General features: G+C 36.6%; 1 protein-coding gene across 1 annotated transcript in view; it reads left to right on the top strand.

Moving 5' to 3' along the window:
• CLGN (calmegin) overlaps positions 1-17675 on the top strand; it is a 46112-nt gene that overhangs the window by 4730 nt on the left and 23707 nt on the right. Inside the window, exons 2-5 of the mRNA XM_079154824.1 lie at positions 6844-6996; positions 9741-9814; positions 10433-10491; positions 14341-14482. Coding sequence (XP_079010950.1) covers positions 6853-6996; positions 9741-9814; positions 10433-10491; positions 14341-14482 — 419 coding nt within the window. The 5' untranslated portion in view covers positions 6844-6852. The remainder of the gene's footprint in view (positions 1-6843; positions 6997-9740; positions 9815-10432; positions 10492-14340; positions 14483-17675) is intronic.

The following is a 17675-nucleotide window of genomic DNA, read 5'->3' as shown; positions in this document are numbered from 1 at the left end:
AAAAAAAGAAAAAAACTCACAAGCTTTCTGGACCACCATTTTCTCTCAGTACAGAAATGCTTTCACTATTTTAAGAACATCCCCCCAAATGTTAGAGGACCCCCTCTTATAATCATTGACTTATTTCTCTCTAATAAACTGTTAAGATACCTCTATATAAGGATTAATTGCATACATTTTTCTAGGAGTTAAACTGTAGGAAAGAATTTTCTCCCCAAGGATCTTGTAGATTTTTATAGTTACTTTTATTTCTGGTTTTCCTCTAATTGCCTACAAACCTTTTGCTGATTTTACTGCTGCCGTGCTACTGCATCAAAAGAAATCATCCTAATTGCTGGCTTGATGCCATCTATCTCCCCTCTCCCCCACCCCCTCATCATCCTTTCTATCAACATTTATCTCTTTCCATTTGTTGTGGGCTCGTGTGCTGGGGCACCATGGAGGCAGAAATGAGAGTGTTTTCTGGTGACCTTTTATTTGTATCTGTTTTGTGTTTTGTAAGTTGTTTCATGCTCTTTTTGAGGAACTATGTAGAAGTAGTATAAATCCTAAATAAACAAGTAAATATATCATTATAATGTTTATATGAACATGATATTTTGCACATGGTGCTACCTGGTATTAATTTCAATTTTAGTGCTTAGCTATGGTTTTAAACCCCAGTGCAGAGTACCATGAAATAATATTCCTATATCCAGGCTTGTACCTCTAATTATGTCACACTGACCTTCCATGGTTTGTCACTTATTTCAGATCCAGACTCCTTTGGTTGCTCTGTAGTACTTTGTTGCTTAAACCTCCAGAAGAAAGTGTTTTCAACCACCATTTCTGCTGTTAAGGTTCTTTTTCATTTTTTGCTCTAATTCTTGAGGTATTTCACTTGTTTCTATGTCCTTCCAACTTAGAAGAAAATGCCCAGTGTCAGTTAAAAGTATGTATTAGTTAAGACTAAAGATCAAATAGAAAAAGTTTAAAAAATCTCAGGGACTTGGCACAATATCTGGAGTCTGGTGTTCCTGAGGATCATATGGCTGTGATGGTCAATGGCATCCGCTGACCTGAATGGGCCCTGACATACCCAGATATTTGTCAGACATTATCTGGGAGTGTCTTGTTGAGGGTGTTTCTGGATGAGGTTGAAATGGTAGACTAAATAAAGCAGAGTGCCCTCCCTAATGTGGGTGGCTGCCTTTCAGTCAGTTGGAAGCAGGGATAGAGCACAAAGGTCACCCTCCTCCCAGGAAGAGGTATTCCTCCCACCTGACTACTTGACTGGGACTCAAACTAAAACTTAAAATTTTCTTGGGTCTCAGACCTGCTGGCTCTTAGACTGGAACTTAAACCATCAGCTCTCCTGGGTCTCAGGACTTCAGAAACAGGCCACACTATGCTGTTAGCTCTCCTGGGTCTCTAGCTTACTGTCTTCAGATCTTGGGACGTCTTAGCCTCCATAATCATGTCAGGTAATCCTATATGATTAATAAGTACATCTATGTCCTGTTGGTTTGTTTCTCTGGAGAACCCTGACTCTTAAAATGGCTCTCCACACCACATTGACAGAGTGTAGGAGACACAGTCGTTTCTATTGATGCATGAAAAGCATTTGACAGGATTCGGTAAGAACAAGCATCAATCTAGGAACAGAAGGAAATTACCACAACCTGAGGAAGTCCACATCTGAAGGTCCTCACCTGACACTGGACTCAGTGTTGAAAGCCTGAAAGTTTTTCCTCTGGACCTCAAAGAAGACAAAAGATTTGGGCACTTCTGTGGTGTAAGTCCTAGACAGAGAAATTAGGCAAGAAAAAAGGCCCCTAAATTGAAAAGAAGTAAAATTGTCTCTTTTTGCAGATGACATGAATCTTATATGTAGAAGGCCCTAAAGATTTCACACGCACAAGGTAAAGACAAAATCTAAAAATTGTTAGCACTAATAAATGAATTCACTAAAGTTGCAGGGTAAAAAAAAAAATACACAAAAATTACTTGCATAGTTACACACTAACAACTAACAATTGACAAGAAATTAACAAAACAATTCCATTTACAATAGTATCAAACAGAAAAAAAAACACTTAGAAATCAAACAAGGAAATAAAACTTGGAAACTATGAAATGCTGCTGAAAAAAATTAAAGTAGATACAAATAAATGGAAAGACATTCATATTCATGGAGTAAAAGACTTAATATTGTTAAGATACACAGGTCAGTGAAATCCCTATCATAATCCTGATAGCATTTTTGAAGCAATAGAAAAATCTATTCTAAAATTCATATGAAATTGCCAGGGATTCTGAATAGCCAAAGCAATCTTGAGAAAGAAGAATAAAATTGGAAGTTTCACATTGCCTGATTTGGAAACCTTTTACAAAGCTCCAACAATCAAATTAGTGTAGGACTGTCATAGAAACAGACATATACCAACTGAATAAATAGACCAGAAATAAACTCTTGCATGAATGTCCAGAAGGTTTTTAGCAAGTCGCAGGACCACTCAGTTTGGAGATTACAGTCTTCTCATCAAGTAGTATTGGGGAAAACTAGCTCTCAAAATGGATTGAAGACCTAAACTTAAGAACTGAAACTATAAAATCCTTAAAGCATGGAAAAACTTCATGATGTCGGATTTGGCAATGATTATTTTCTAATATGACTTCAAAAGCACAGGCAACTAAAAAAAATAGATAAATCAGACTACTTCAAAATTTAAAAGTTTCTGAGCATCGAAGAACACAACAGAATGAAAAACCTATGGGAATGGGGGAAAATATTCATGAATCATTTGTCTGATAAGGGGATCAGTGTTCAGAATCTGTGAAGAAATCCTAAAGTTCCATAATACAAACCAAAACAGCCTCCTGAATTTTAAAAATGGGCAAAGGATTTGAATAGTCATGTCTCCATAGAAGACACACAGATGACTGGCAAGCCCTTGGAAAGATGCTCAGCATCCCTGGTCATCAGGGGAGTGCAGATCAGAATCACAGCATGATGCCCCCTGTTAGGGTGGCTGTTGGATAGAACAGTGTGAGCAAGGATTGCAGCCACTGGAACCCTGCACTGTTGGTGAGAATACAGAACAGTGCAGTGCTATGGAGAACAGCATGGAGGTTTTCAAAAAGCTGAAAGACAGAATTATCATGCACTTGGGCATTTGGTACACAGAAGAATTGAACAACGGGTCTCAAAATAATGTGTACACCTATGTTCATTGTAGCATATTCACAATGGCCAAAAGACAGAAGTAACCCAGGGGTCTGTTGACAGATGAAATGTATAAACAAAGCATATAAACAAAATATTATTCAGCTTTAAAAACATGAAATTCTGACACATGCTACAATGTTGGTTGAATCTTGAGGGCATTAAGCTCAGTGAAATAAACCAGTCAGGGGAAGATGGATATGTGTGATTCTCCTTGGTCAGATTCAGAGAGACAAAGTAGCATGGGGCTAGACAAGTAGGAAGAGGGGAGCTATCATTTAATGAGCAGAGTTTCAGTTTTGCAAGGTGAGAAGTTTGGGAGATCTGTTGCACAACTGTATGCATGTACTCAACACTATTGAACTGTACAGTGGAAATTAGTTAAAATGGTAAAACTTGTATCTGTTCTATCACAGTTTTAAAAACACTCCAGTGAAATATTTCAGGTTTTTGTAGTCTTCCCCATCATCTGTCCTCTCAAGATTTCAGTAAAGATCTGACAGTATCTTTAAGAGATGGAAGGTGACAAAACTTCATTGTGTTTGGAACAGAATGACACGTTGGCACCATTTTGTGATAGACATGAGCTTTGTGATCTGATTCATGTCAGCCAGAGCATCATTGAATAGACAGGATACTGCAGAATTGAGTTATTAGAAACTATCAGGTCTGAACAATAACCTTGGACTTATATCATTTTCTTAAAGGAGACTATTATCCTATAGAACTGCATTGTCTACAGAATGGTTTGTGAATGAGTACAGTATATTTTAAACATATTTCATGTCCGTAGTAAAGTAGATATAACCTTCTCTGTGTAAATAACTTCATAACCTAATGCTAATCCAAGTTTTTTAAATTCCCAAGACGTTTTAAAATATATTTTGTTGCTTCTGTGTGGTTTCTTTAATATGCACATAATAATGCAATGGGGTATGATGGAAACAAAAGAAAACACAGTTTCCTAGAGAAAAGTTCTGTATTCTAATCATGTTTTCCACATTTTTAACATGTGACTTTGATCTGTTTTCCTTTTGAAGATTAGGAATGTAATATCTGTGCTACTTAACATATCCTGTTTACAAAAATTAAATTAACTAGTCCTTTTATGTAAATGTAAGATCATAGTCTTAGAACTTTAGAGAAGAAACAAACTTTGAAGGTCAAGAGTTTCCTGAGCCTTTTCTGAAACACTGGTGACTATTTCTAAGGGAGAGTTAGGAAGAGCAGCCTATAGAAAATAAGTACAGTGGGCTGCTCTGGATGAATTAGGTCTAGAGTGCCCTAGGGGGCTCGTCCCACTTACCTCCCCGTCCCTCTGCCCTGGCAGGCTGTGCACCAGAGCCCTATCACTTAGAATGTACTTTTTCAGCAAATTAACTGAGCATTGTTCATTTTGAAAGACAAAATATGGATCTATAGTAATGTCGTTATTCACTATTTCCATTATTACTGCTATTAGATTATGCATTTCTGTTTTACTCAAGGACTATTGCTAGCAAATCAAGCAAAACATCTTTTACTGCATTATGTTAAGTCACAGAAGACTTAGATTTCTAGAACAACGAAGCTTTGGGTTAACAATATGCCATTGGAAATACCCTGTTTTCTGTGCCCTTAAACTGAAAGTTAAAGAAATTTACTCTGTTGTTACTCAGATTGATCTCTTTATATCTAATTCTATCCCAGTTACACCTCTTCTATGATTGAGAGAGACCAAATACCTCTTACAAATGAATCCTTTTTGTGTGTGTGTCTTGACTTTGTTTATAAAGATGGCAGCATTAACACACTCGAGTATAGGAAGCTCCTGTGTTTTTGAGAAGGTACCTTTTCAAAGTAAATTTTAATGTTGTAGCCAGTGTGTAGAGGGAAGCAAGGTTAACTGGCCCACACATTAGTGTAAAGTTTTGATCTCACTGAAAAGGGTTTTTATTAGTTGAGCTAATTAAGAAAAATTTTATGATCCAGTTTTAAAAACAGCTTTATGTTAATACTCAATTTGCATACTATCAAATTCACCTATTTCATATGTGTGATTCAGTGAGTTTTGGTATATTTCCCATTACCCGTTCCACTATTAGAACTGTTCATCATTCCACAAAGGAACCTAGTGCCTGTTAGTCCACCCTCAGTTCTTCTCTAGGCAGTCTCCCATCTATTTGCAAACCCTATGAATTTGCCTGTTTCTTCCAAGAGGGCTCACATGACATGTGGGGTGACTTCTCACACTTAGCATTTGACGTTCATATTTTGTGGTAATATCAGTCCTCCATTTTTATTGTAGACTGCTATTTCATAGTATGGTATTCCAATTTTGTCAGTTCATAAGTTGCTGGACTATTTGTTGGGTGGACAGTCTCCATTGTTTAGCTAACATGAAAAATGTTTCTTTTAACATTTGTATACAAGTTTTTATTTGGACATGTAATTTCTCTTGGATGAGTAGGAGTGAAATTGCTGGATCATATGGTAATTATGTCTTTAGTATTTTGAAAAAACTATTGGTAATATTTTAAAGTCCCACACTCCTGGCAGTGTATGAGGGTTCCAATTTCCCCGTGTTCCCAATAGTTATTATTGTCTCTTTTCTATCACAGCCTTTCTGGTGGGTGTAGAGTGTTTTCTTAATCCTTTGTTTCCTAAGCAGACTCATATATGCCTATAACTATGTTCTAACGGATCTGAGAGTGCTAACAATTACTTTTTACAAAGTTTTTTTTTTTTTTTTTCATATTGGTGTTAGCTTTGGAAAAAGAGTAATGTAACTGAACTGTGGATTATCTGGATGATTGATACCTATATGTAATAAAAGCCTGCCACGCCGCTTCAATGTCCACATTTAGTTGTTTGAAAGTCTATTGGCACCAAGAAATAAAACTTGAATTTTTTTATGTTAATGGATATGTAAGAGGATGTAATTATGTAACTCATTTACTTTTGCCAAAAGGCAGCCAAATTGTGTTTGGCTTTTTCTCATCTCAAAGCCATGAGGAACAGAAGTTTTGCAATATTGGAATAGAGGAAGGAATGGTTGGATAATTATGCAGTCAAAAAACGATAGGAAATGATAAATGCACAAGAATGTTCTCCATAGTGGACAGTTTGATAAGTCCCAGCAATAAGTCCCAGATTTGTCTGATCTTTCAGGTATTATTTGAATCTGGCAAATACTACAACATTAGATTTGTGATAAAAAATTTTTCCTTTAGCTTCTTTGGTGCTTAAATGTAAATGTATATTGGATTTATAATTATAAATTTTCCAATTGTACATATACATTTAAGCAGCATTATAATAAAGTAATTTCAGTAAACATTTAGGAATCATAGTTTTTCATTCTTTTAAAGTTATCTACCTATTATTTGAGTCTGATAATCACTGTTACCTGTTTCTTTAGATTTTGTGCTATTGGCTCTTTGTTTCTGGATCTGCAGCAGTAGAATCTGTTTGCTAGACAGTTTGAAGTTTGGGTTTTACTTTTTAAAGCAAAATTTAAATAAGTTTTATTAATGATTGGTTTAAAAAGCTATCTTGGAATAAAGGTGGTATTAAGGAGAAGTCATTTCTTTCTCCAGTACTTAACATGTATCTTTTATAACTTTGTCTTATTTTCACTAATTATTTTAATTTCACAGGTAGTCAATATGCATTTCCAAGGCCTTGGACTATGTTTGAGTCTTCTGTTCATCTCAATCAATGCAGAATTTATGGATGATGGTGTTGAGGTGGAAGACTTCAATGAGCATTCAGAAGAGATTGATGTTAATGAAGGAGCACAATCCTCAGAGGTAAGTTATTGAGAAATAAGTTATAAATTATTCCATTACAAGATGCATAGAAATGACTGGTCTCTTAGAGTCATCTCAGTTCTAAGAGTCTTCATTTTCCAAGTAAATAGAAAGACATTGCTTCTTCCTATCTTGTTGCTGTGTTTTTTAGAGTGCCTATATACAACAGAAATTTATGTGGTATCTAACACAGTTTTGTTAAATAAATATGCAGAAGGTTTTTACTGTCAAAATATGGGTTCATCACTGGTTGAAGAGGACTAAGTACTTCAGCTAAGAGTAAGGTTTTAGTTTTATTTATGACACTGTCGGTCTTTTCAGTAAATAAAGGGTAGTGTAATATGTGGCCTTTGAAAAGTAAAGGAAGCACGCGGCTTTTTTCGTTTCTGGGAGGAAGAAAATGTTCACAAGGAGGATGAAGTAGAAAGGCAAGTGAAGATGAACCGGGCATTAAGGGAGGCTGACTCCCACTTCCGCCTCAGTGTCACTGAGATGCATGCTTTGAGGGTTTGGTTAACAGGAGTCTGGGCACTGCACAAATGACCCTCCAGAAGAGTGTTCCCGCTAGACAAGGTGCAGCACACCTGTAATCCCAGTGACTCAGGAGACTGAGGAGGATAGAAAGTTCAAGGCCAGCCTCCGCAATTTCGCGAGGCCCTAAGCAGCTTTGTGAGATCCTGTCTCAAAATAGAAAATAAAAGGCCTGGGGATGTGGCTCAGTGGTTAAGTGTCCCTGGGTTCAATCCCAGGTACCAAAAAACAAACAAAAAAAAAAAAGAAGAGGAGCAGTCCCATTGGGGACTGTTCATGTGACAAGCAGACCTGTTTTCAGTGAGAGGAAGTATTCATCATATTGTGCCAGCCACTGATTCAAGGCTGAGGGGATTAATGGTTTGTAGACGTCTTTGCTTCATTTCCTTTTACTGGAAGTTCTGTGTTTGTAAATACAAGTGTTTACCTGTTTAAACTGGATGTTCTGCTTCCCGTCTTACATTTTAAGCTCTGTGAGAACATTCTTTGAAAACCTAGTTCTGTGACCAGCAAAGTAAGGACTTGAAGCGCTACCAGCTGACTTAGATACCGCTACCTTATGCATTTTGGAGTTTGGACTTTAAAGACATGGACAGATAACTCACCACTCCTGACTATATTTGGTGATAACTTGAGAAGTGGGAAAGAAAAATTATTAAATGTTTTTTGTTAGTGCGCTATAGTAGTGGTGGGGTTCATTTTGACGTCATCACACATGCGTGGAATACAAGTTCCTCCACCCCAGTCCCCGCTCTCCCACTTTCCCTCCCTCACCTTCCCCTCCTTCTACTGTTATCAGCCTCCTTCAGTGTATTTATTATTTTCAATTGGTGCTCTATACATAAAGGTGGAATTCACTGTGGTATATATTCCTGTATGTAAATACCATAATTTGACCAATTTCATCCCAAAGCTCCTCCCTTTTCCCATCCCGCCCATCCCCTTCTACTACACTGATCAGTGGAGGAAAGAACACTTTTTAATGCTTTTAAATTTATAGCATGAGTAATCAAGATACTTGCAGTATAAGGGCAAAACAGACTGCTGGTGTTTTAGGGTTAGTCTGACAGAAGAAGCCTTGTGTGACCCCATTGCCCATTTAGCCAGTCTACAAAAATAAAGAAAAATGAAGTTATACATGGGTAAACTTCATAGAAAGTTGGCAATTTTGGTACCTGAATCTTGACCCTTTCAGAAATAATGAGTTTAATGAATGATAACCTTCCCTTAATTGGTTAAAAAACATTGTACTGTCAGTACAGGGTAGGGACAGTGAAGATAGAAAAGCCCGTCTACACCCTTTTCCCTAATGGCTGAGAGGAAATTTTACAACTAACCATGCAGTCACCAAAGTCTGATTCATAAAGTGCCAGATTATCCTTTACTTTGGGCAAAGTTTTATTCATTCATCATCAAGCTGTGTTTTGGTAACTGGTCGATAACTCGATCTTGTACGTTACTTGGTGGGCACAGTACATGTTGTAGAGTAAGGGGGTACAAGTTGGGGCCAGTCTGGGCTCCCGCGTTGGCCTCCAGCTCCCCCAGCACGGTGGGCAAGTGGCTAGGCTCTGTCCTGCAGCTTCATCTTCTGCAAAGCAGGCACCTCCGCAGCACTTCCCTCCGATTAGCCATCTCGGGCCACCACAGGCCCTGTCCCCACCTGCTCAGAGCAGCCTGCACTTACTGGCACTTGAGCCAGTGCTTTGCTGACGGCCCCTTTGCAGTGCCACCTTCAGATCTGTCTCTTCTCAGGTTCACAGTCTCTGGCGATGGCACCATTAGCACTTAGTCACCCACCAGTGAGATGGCAGACTTGATTTTAAGCTAGTCTAGATGTTTACTAAGTTTGTCCACCGATGTGCTTTTTGTTTTGCTATTTGCTTTGCTTCTCATGACTTTCATCCAAAAATATTGTCAGTTTTCAGAATCATGAAACCATTCAAATGTGTCATGAGGTCTTTTGAGCCACCCCCACTTTTTCCAGGGGAGGCAGAGGTCAGTGGGTCTGTTTGGACATGGAGTGTTCTCGCCATGACGGTATTCTATTCGCTTGTGTTTGCCATTGCTAGGATACAGCCTTGAGATCAGAGCTGGGGCCACCTCTCATCTGGTACCGTCGTGTGCGTGTCTGCTGTGTTCCTTACTGGATAGATCATTTATTTAAAATATTTGCAAAGATGAGTAACTGTAGGTTTTTGAAATTCTGTTTTTAGATTAAATATAAGACGCCTCAGCCTAAAGGAGAAGTGTATTTTACAGAGACCTTTGATAGTGGAAAGTTAGCCGGGTGAGTATTCACTCAAGAGAATGTTTTTCCTGGGTGATTAGCTTTTTTGAAGTCATTGGTTATTGGCCTATGAGAATCTCTTCTATACATCTGTAAGAAAATTTAAAGGACTTTAATTTGACAGTGTAAACTAATAATTCAAGCATCTTATTATTGATAAAAATGTTTAATTTGGATAGTTCTTTAATTATGCAAAGAAAGATACAAATACATTTTGAATGTAAAGAAGAAACAAAACATCTCTTATTTTCTAGAAGCATATATTAACAGTCTAAGTTCAGATTACAGATTTTGAGTTGCTATTCTGAGCTACACAATGGTAAATCAATGAAAGTTAATAGTCATTGATTATTTTGTACCACTGTCTGAAGTAGATAGGTAATTATTATATTTAGCCTCACTTTACAGGTGAGGAAACTGAGGCTTTGTGATCACACAGATAGCTAATCGCAGATTCCAGATTTGGCCTGACTCTAGCCTTGCAAAGTCAGTCTAAGTATTCATTATTTTTGAGTGAAAAGTGACAGTGTTGGATAATCTTGTTTCTAATATGCATTTTGTCTATAAGATACTAGTTTTATTTTTTAATAATAAATGTGTCTTCAACTTTATTTACAGGTGGGTCTTATCAAAAGCAAAAAAAGATGATGTGGATGCAGAGATTTCTATATATGATGGTAAAATATTTATTTAAATATTTGATATAACCACTATGATCTAGAGTTCACTAGTTGTCAAGATTGTATTTTATTAAATTATGTGGCTAGAGGGTCCATCCTGCTTCACCATAAAATGTCCAGTTTATTTTTAACTCAAACCTTTTTAGTACTTCTGGAAATCTCTTTTAAACCACCATCCAGGTTTCTCTCCCTTAATGGTTGAATTTTCACTATGTTGCAATTAGTCTTTTTTTATTTTTATTTTTACACGCTGTATTTTGATTCATTGTACATAAATGGGGTCCGACTTTTCATTTCTATGGTTGCATACAATGTAAATTCACACTATTTGTGTAATCATACATGTACATAGGGTAATGATATCTGTCCCAGTTCACTACCTTTCCTTCTCCTACCCCCTCCTGCCCCATTTTCCTCTACATCATCTGAAGTTCCTCCATTCTTCTCTAGCCCCCCACTCCCTGTTATGTATTATCCACTCACCAGAGAAAACATTTGGCCTTTGGCTTTTTGGGATTGACTTATTTCACTTAGCATGATATTCTCCAACTCCATCCATTTACCAGAAAATACCATAATTTTATTCTTTTTATGGCTGAGAATATTCCATTGTGTATATATATATATCACAGTTTCTTTATCCATTCACCAATTAGTCTTTAATCAGTTATTTCTCAGACCACAACTGTTCCCTGTAATGTTACCTCAAGCTTGGGCACACCTAGATCACATTCTAATTTATGACAAGGTTCTCCTAGCGAGTGGCAGTCAGAGGCTAATATGCAAGCTGCAAGATCCATGGCTACTCCATGTCTCCAGCCTACATCCACCATCACAGGATCTCTGATAGCGTTACATCAGGCTTGGCTGTAGAAAGAACTGACCCATACGCAAGGGTCATCCTTTTCCGCTAATAAGACCATCCCAGAGAATTCCAAAGAATTATGTCTAGTCTGCAACCAGCCTCCTCAATTGTGATATCCTGAGGGAAGATCAGCCTCTTTTCAAGGTGACTGAGAGTGGAAATTCCCCTCTCAGAGGGTCTCACACTCGCACCCTAGAAGTCAGGTACATTAGAACAAAACCAGTAAGGGCATATGTTGGATGTCAGCTGTCTATTTCCTTTTTAGTTTTATTTTCTTCTAGTAGAAGATAAAGATTGTGTCTGTATGTCTTCCTTTGTGCAAAGCATTCTTCATCCCAGTAAATCCTTCCTGCTTACGTGTGTTTATATACTCCAAAAGGAATACCTCCATACACACAGAACAAACAATACTGCTTTTGGTCTAAATCCATTCACAGAAAAGAATTGTTTCCTCTAGAGAAGCATTGAGTCTGCAGAGACATATAATGCTTCTAAAATAAATCCACATAAACACTAGGTACAATATCAAACAGAGTTCTTGGGCTCATACATACATGATTACATGCTTTATAGTTTTTTCCTAGAACATTGGATGTATATTTGCTTTACATGTGAATTTTGTAAGACTCCATTGACTGAGCATCTCTAAAACTTAGATAAGGGTGAGTTTTAACTGTCTTATTACTTAGCAAAAAGTAATGTGTAGAGTGTTCCCCCCAAGATTAAAACTAAAACAAGAAAAAATAACATTTTCTTAGTAGCCAAGTTTGATCTGTCGTCTTATTAAACATTAAATATTCAGGTAACAAATTTTAACAAATATATAGATTCTCCTGGGTGTGAGAATGCAGAGCGCTTATAAATACCTCACAATCACCTGGAAGTGACCATACTGAAATATGTAAAAGAACTGCTAGAGCAGTGGGTGACGTTGTTTTCTATGTATTTTATTTTACCGTTAAAAAATTGACGGTTACTGCAAAAAAAAAAAAAAAAAATTACTACCAAATTAGATTTAGCTAGTCAGACTTTTTTTTCAATGTCTTAAAAGCAACTTTGAAAAATATGGCATCTTAAAGTTTCAGGTTCTGAAAATGGTGTTTTGAGTATTAATATCAGCAGTGTTGTCTACACTGTAGTTGGTTGATACCAAGATCAGGTTGTTTAGCAAAATATTCTCAATAGTTAATCACAGCCTCTACCCAACAGCCCCTGAATAAAAAAAGCTCATTCCAAGTTCTTCAGTAGTAAACAAATCTGTAGGAAACATTAAGTGTGAGGATATAAGTTGTGCATTGGAGGGAGGATTATCTAAAATTTTCAGATTATTAAAAACATAGATGTTATAAATTCTAATTCTTTAATTAACCAAATTTCATGATATCTCATAAAAAGTATGTACAGTCTTTGTGAAATTTTACCTACAAGGGAATTTATATTACCTTGTATTTTCCAGAATTTAAGTAAGTAATCTAGTTAATAGAAAGTTATTATTTAAGTTGGGAGAAACCTCTTGTCTTTTGTAGAAATTACCTTGCTTTTAAAAGTGCTGATGCCTTTTTCATAGCTGGTAAATATACATACATAATTGCAAGAAAAGCAACATAGTTTTAAAAATTTTTTTACTATCACCATCTTAAAAATCCCAAAGTTGTTACTTCTTAAAATAAGACCTTTTTTGTGGACTAAGGGGAAGGGTGTTAGTAATAATATAATTCATTGTCAATGTGAGAGAATAAAAACAAATAAATTTATAGTTTAAAAGTACAGTGTTGGGCTGGGGTTGTGGCTTGGTGGTAGAGCACTTGCCTGGCATGTGTGAAGCACTGAGTTTGATCCTCAGCACTGCATTAAAAAAAATAACTAAATAAGGGTATTGTGTCCATCTAGAAGTAAAAAAAAAAAAAGTACAGTATCACAAAATTGGGAATGAGGAAAAACCCGAAAACTTTTTTTGAAAAAAAGCATTTTAAAAAGTACTAAAATAAGTTTACACAGTGATAGACCAAAAATCACCATTTTTGATTCATAAACCTTTTCATTCTTGCATTACTTTTTTAGAAAGAAAAAAAAAGTAACATATGAGCATTAGTGATTTCAAAAGTGCCCACGAATAAACATTTTGAGTTGACAAAATACTGGAAAACAATCAGTTTTTGCTGAATTGTGTTTACTTGATTGACAATATTTCTTATATTGAAAACCAAATAAATTTGTGCACATTAATATAAGTTGAGTTTCTAAAGTAGTATAGGAGTAAAGTCCAGCATACCACTTTTGGGCTGCAGGTGGCCTACTTGGCTTTTCATCCAGTGCAGTCCCTTGATCTGATGGCAGGAGTGATTCTGGACTAGGAAATCCCAGCCCAGAGGGGCCTGGCTCAGCTTTGTTCATTGACTCAATGCTGATCTAGGGCTTTCTGCTTTCCTGAGCTGTTTGGCAGGGCCTGGGAAGGATGTATGTGAGTTAAGCATGCTGATTTCAAAGTAAAATTTAAATTCCTCCAATTATTACTGTGAGCAAGCAAAGTACCTGTCAAGTACTGAGCGTTTCAAAATATGCTAATAGACTGAGTCCATGGCTGGTACTGTGTTAAGGAGGCTCTTTATCTCATGCAGTTTTCAATATCTCAATTCAAAAATTCAATGTTGATAGACCCTATGACACAATCCTCATTTTGTAATTCTCAAAAAAAAAAAATCTGTTACAGAAAATCAAGCTTATCTAGTTTTAGAAGTGCCTTAGTCAGATAGTTTAGTGCCTTAGTTTGTTACTTATAGATTTCACAGTTCTATCAAAGAAAATGAAACCATTCTCTGATACAAAAAAAGGAAAGGAAAGGAAAGAGGGAAAGGCAGATATATATGTAGCTACAGATATTATTTCCTGACCTATAATTTAGAAAAATTTGTTTACAACTGCTATAAAGTAATTCTAAAGTCAGAATTGTCTGTTTTAATTTGCTTTGCTTTATTTTTTAGGAAGATGGGAAATAGAAGAGTTGAAGGAAAACCGGGTACCTGGTGACCGAGGATTGGTATTAAAATCTAGAGCAAAGCATCATGCCATATCTGCTGTGTTAGCAAAACCCTTTATTTTTGCTGATAAGCCTTTGATAGTTCAGTAAGTTTTATTATGTTTTCAAATACTTTTCAGAATTTATAATAGTTTGATGTAATTTGGCATCTGAATACAGCTTGGATTTTTATGCTTGGTTTAAAATTTTTTCCTTTTCAGCTTAGTTAAGTATACAAATGCACATACATAAACACAAGCACACATTTTTTTAGTGAAAAAGAGGTTGATGATAAAATCACATACAATATAGCCTGTAACATAATCTCATCACCATAAAATACAGTATATAATAAAATCACCATTTTTATTTTGTTTTCTTAAAAATACTTGCTACATAGTCATATTATATATATGCACATATATGCATGTTTGTATATATATTTACCTCAGTATATTCAGAATGGAATCATTAATGTTGTTTTTAAGTCAGTGATAAGATGTAAAGGCAGCAAATCTATTTTAAAAGAATGTGTGTATGTAGCTCAGTGCCTTCCAGGTCACATTGATACATTCTCCTCTTGCCCAGTGAGTACATGAACAAGCATGTAGCTTGCTTGTGTACTGCTGCAAAATTGGGTAAATTCCTCCAGATGTGTCACCTGTACTGCTATGAAACCAAAATAAATCTATGCAGACAATTACAAAACACAAACTCTTCAAATTCTAAAGAAAAGGAAATATATAAACATTACTTTCTGCATTACATCAGAAAATGTAGCTGTCCAAAATTAATTACAACATATGACAGTATGATTAACTATGAATTATGTACTCCAGAATCCCTTCTGTTCTCTGTGAACACATTAGAGGTGTTTTCAACCTGGTGTAACTAAAATACTGTCTTGTGTTTTAGATATTTTTGAAAGAATAGCATTTGGTGTAAATGACTTGCTTTGTGAGACTTTATTATGACACTTTAAGGGACTTCAAGGTAGTAATGCCAAAGAATATATGATCATTAATTGAACAAATTAAAAATAGGGTACTTATTGGGACTCATATTTGAACTTGGTATTATTTATTATTATTCAGAATTTGGTTCATTTTTTTCCTGGAGAATTTGAAGGTACTCTTATTATTCTCTTGAAACTTAAGTGAATGTAATATCTATTTTGACTCTGTGGTTTAAATAAATGACTAAGATTTTAAAATGTATAATTTAACTCCTCCAGAGTAAAATAAAGCAAATTTAGTTTTTTCCAGTGTGAGTACTACTAGGCAAATACTAAAATGGTAGTTTACAAGATCAGAAAATAAGTCTCAACTGTTACTAAAAATATTATGAAGTGCTTGTCCTGGAAAAAGGGAAGGAGAATCAAGAGTTGAATAACCTTCATATGCTTAACAATTCACAGCATAGATTTTTTTCCCTAAATATTGATGAAGTCAAATGGGCTAAATAAAATGAAGAAAATTTATAACAATAATATAAATACTATGGACTTATGATCCCTCTGTACCATAAGGCACTTTTCCCAAATAGTGTACATGTAATACAGTTGAGCATCCCTAATCCAAAAATTCGAAGTCTGAAATTTGAAACTTTTTTAACCTGTTCTATCACTTCTTCACATGATAGCAGTTTTGTAAATATTCCTTTTATTTCAGTTGTTAGGACTCCGAGTTTATGGGGGCACAGCATGGTAGTTTGATGTGTGTACATAGTACGTAGTGATCAAGTCAGGCAAATTGCATTTCCATCTCCTTAAACACTTGTCATTTCTTCATCCTGGGAGCCTTTGAACTGCTCTCTTAATAAAATCTACAGTACATTGTTGTGAGCTGCAGTCACCCTACTGTGATGTGGAGCATTGTGCTGTGTTACCCAACCTCCTTTGTCCCCTACCCAGTTTTTCTTCTGTTTTCTACTTCTTTGAAATCATCTCTTTAGCTTCCAAATATGAATGAGGCTCCGGCTTATTTTGCTTAATATGATGTCCTCCAGTTCTATCGTGTTGCCGCAAATGCCAGAATTTTGTTTGTTTTGGTAGTTGACTAGTAGTCCTTTGTGTCTGCGCACCACATTTCCTTCATCCATTCATCAGTCTACGTTTGCTGCGATTGTCTTGGCTGTTGTGAATAGCACTGCAGTAAACACGAAACGTAGGGCTCTCATGCGGATTCCATGTTGTTTGAATGTATACCAGCAGCTGGATGGCTGGATCATGTAATTCTGTGTTCTCCTTTTTCTACAGCCTCATCAGCATTTGTTACTTTTTGTCTTTTTTTTTTTAATTTTTAAAAATTTTTCTACAGACTGCATTTTGACTCATTGTACACAAATGGGGTACATCATTTCATTTCTATGGTTGTGTACTATGTAGATTCATACCATTCGTGTAATCAAACATGTACATAGGGTAACACTTTTTGTCTTTTTTTATAGTTGTTCTAACTGGGTGAGATGATATATTGCATTGTGGTTTTCATTTGCATTTTGTTAATGATTAGTGATGTTGAGCATTTTTTTCATGTACTTTTTGATCAGTTGTGTATCTGTGTTTTGGTCTATTGGTCACTTTTAAATAGGATTATTTGTGGTTTTTTTTTTTTTTTTTTTTCTTTTGTATTCTGGATATCAAACCCTTGTCCGATACACTAGTTTGCAAATAGGCTTTCCCATTCAACAGGATGAGGAGTGCGTCTTCACTCTGTAGATTGTTTCCTTTGCTGTGCATTATTAGCTTCTTAGTTTGATACAGTCCCATTTGCCTATTTGTGCTTTTTTTGTGTGCTTTGGTGTCTTATCCAAAGTCCATGCCTGTACCAGTGTCTCCTGGTGTTTCCCGTGTTGTCTTCTAGCGGTTTCCGAGGTTCCAGGCTGAGGCGTTGCTCTACCTCTGGATGCGACTCCTTTAGATGGAGCGTGTTCATGGGCAGGGCACATGGCCACCCCTGGGGTTTCTGCAGGTGGTGTGGGCCAGGGTTGCTCTGCTGGGCCCAGGCTGGCCTGGGGAAGCACATTCATGCTGGGTAGTAGAGGGAGAGTGCCTGCGGGTGTCTGAGATCATGGGGGACCTGGGCTGCCTTGTTGGCTTTGCCAGGCTGTGTGGCCCTCCTGGCTGTCGGTGCAGGCAGCCATCTGTTTCTCAGGGTTGTGAAGTGGGTGAGGTCATATCAGCAGACCCGGGTGTGGTGCTCTTGAGTGTCTGAGAGCATGTGGGAGCTGAGCTGTTCTGATGGCACTCGGCAGGCGAGGCATGGTGCTTGTCGGTGTCCATGGGCTGCACTGGTGCCT

Source organism: Sciurus vulgaris (genome assembly GCF_902686455.1).
Source record: "Sciurus vulgaris genome assembly, chromosome: 9".
NCBI classification, from domain to species: domain Eukaryota; kingdom Metazoa; phylum Chordata; class Mammalia; order Rodentia; family Sciuridae; genus Sciurus; species Sciurus vulgaris.
Note: the sequence above shows the minus strand (reverse complement) of the source record. Positions and strands in the feature narration are given on the sequence as shown.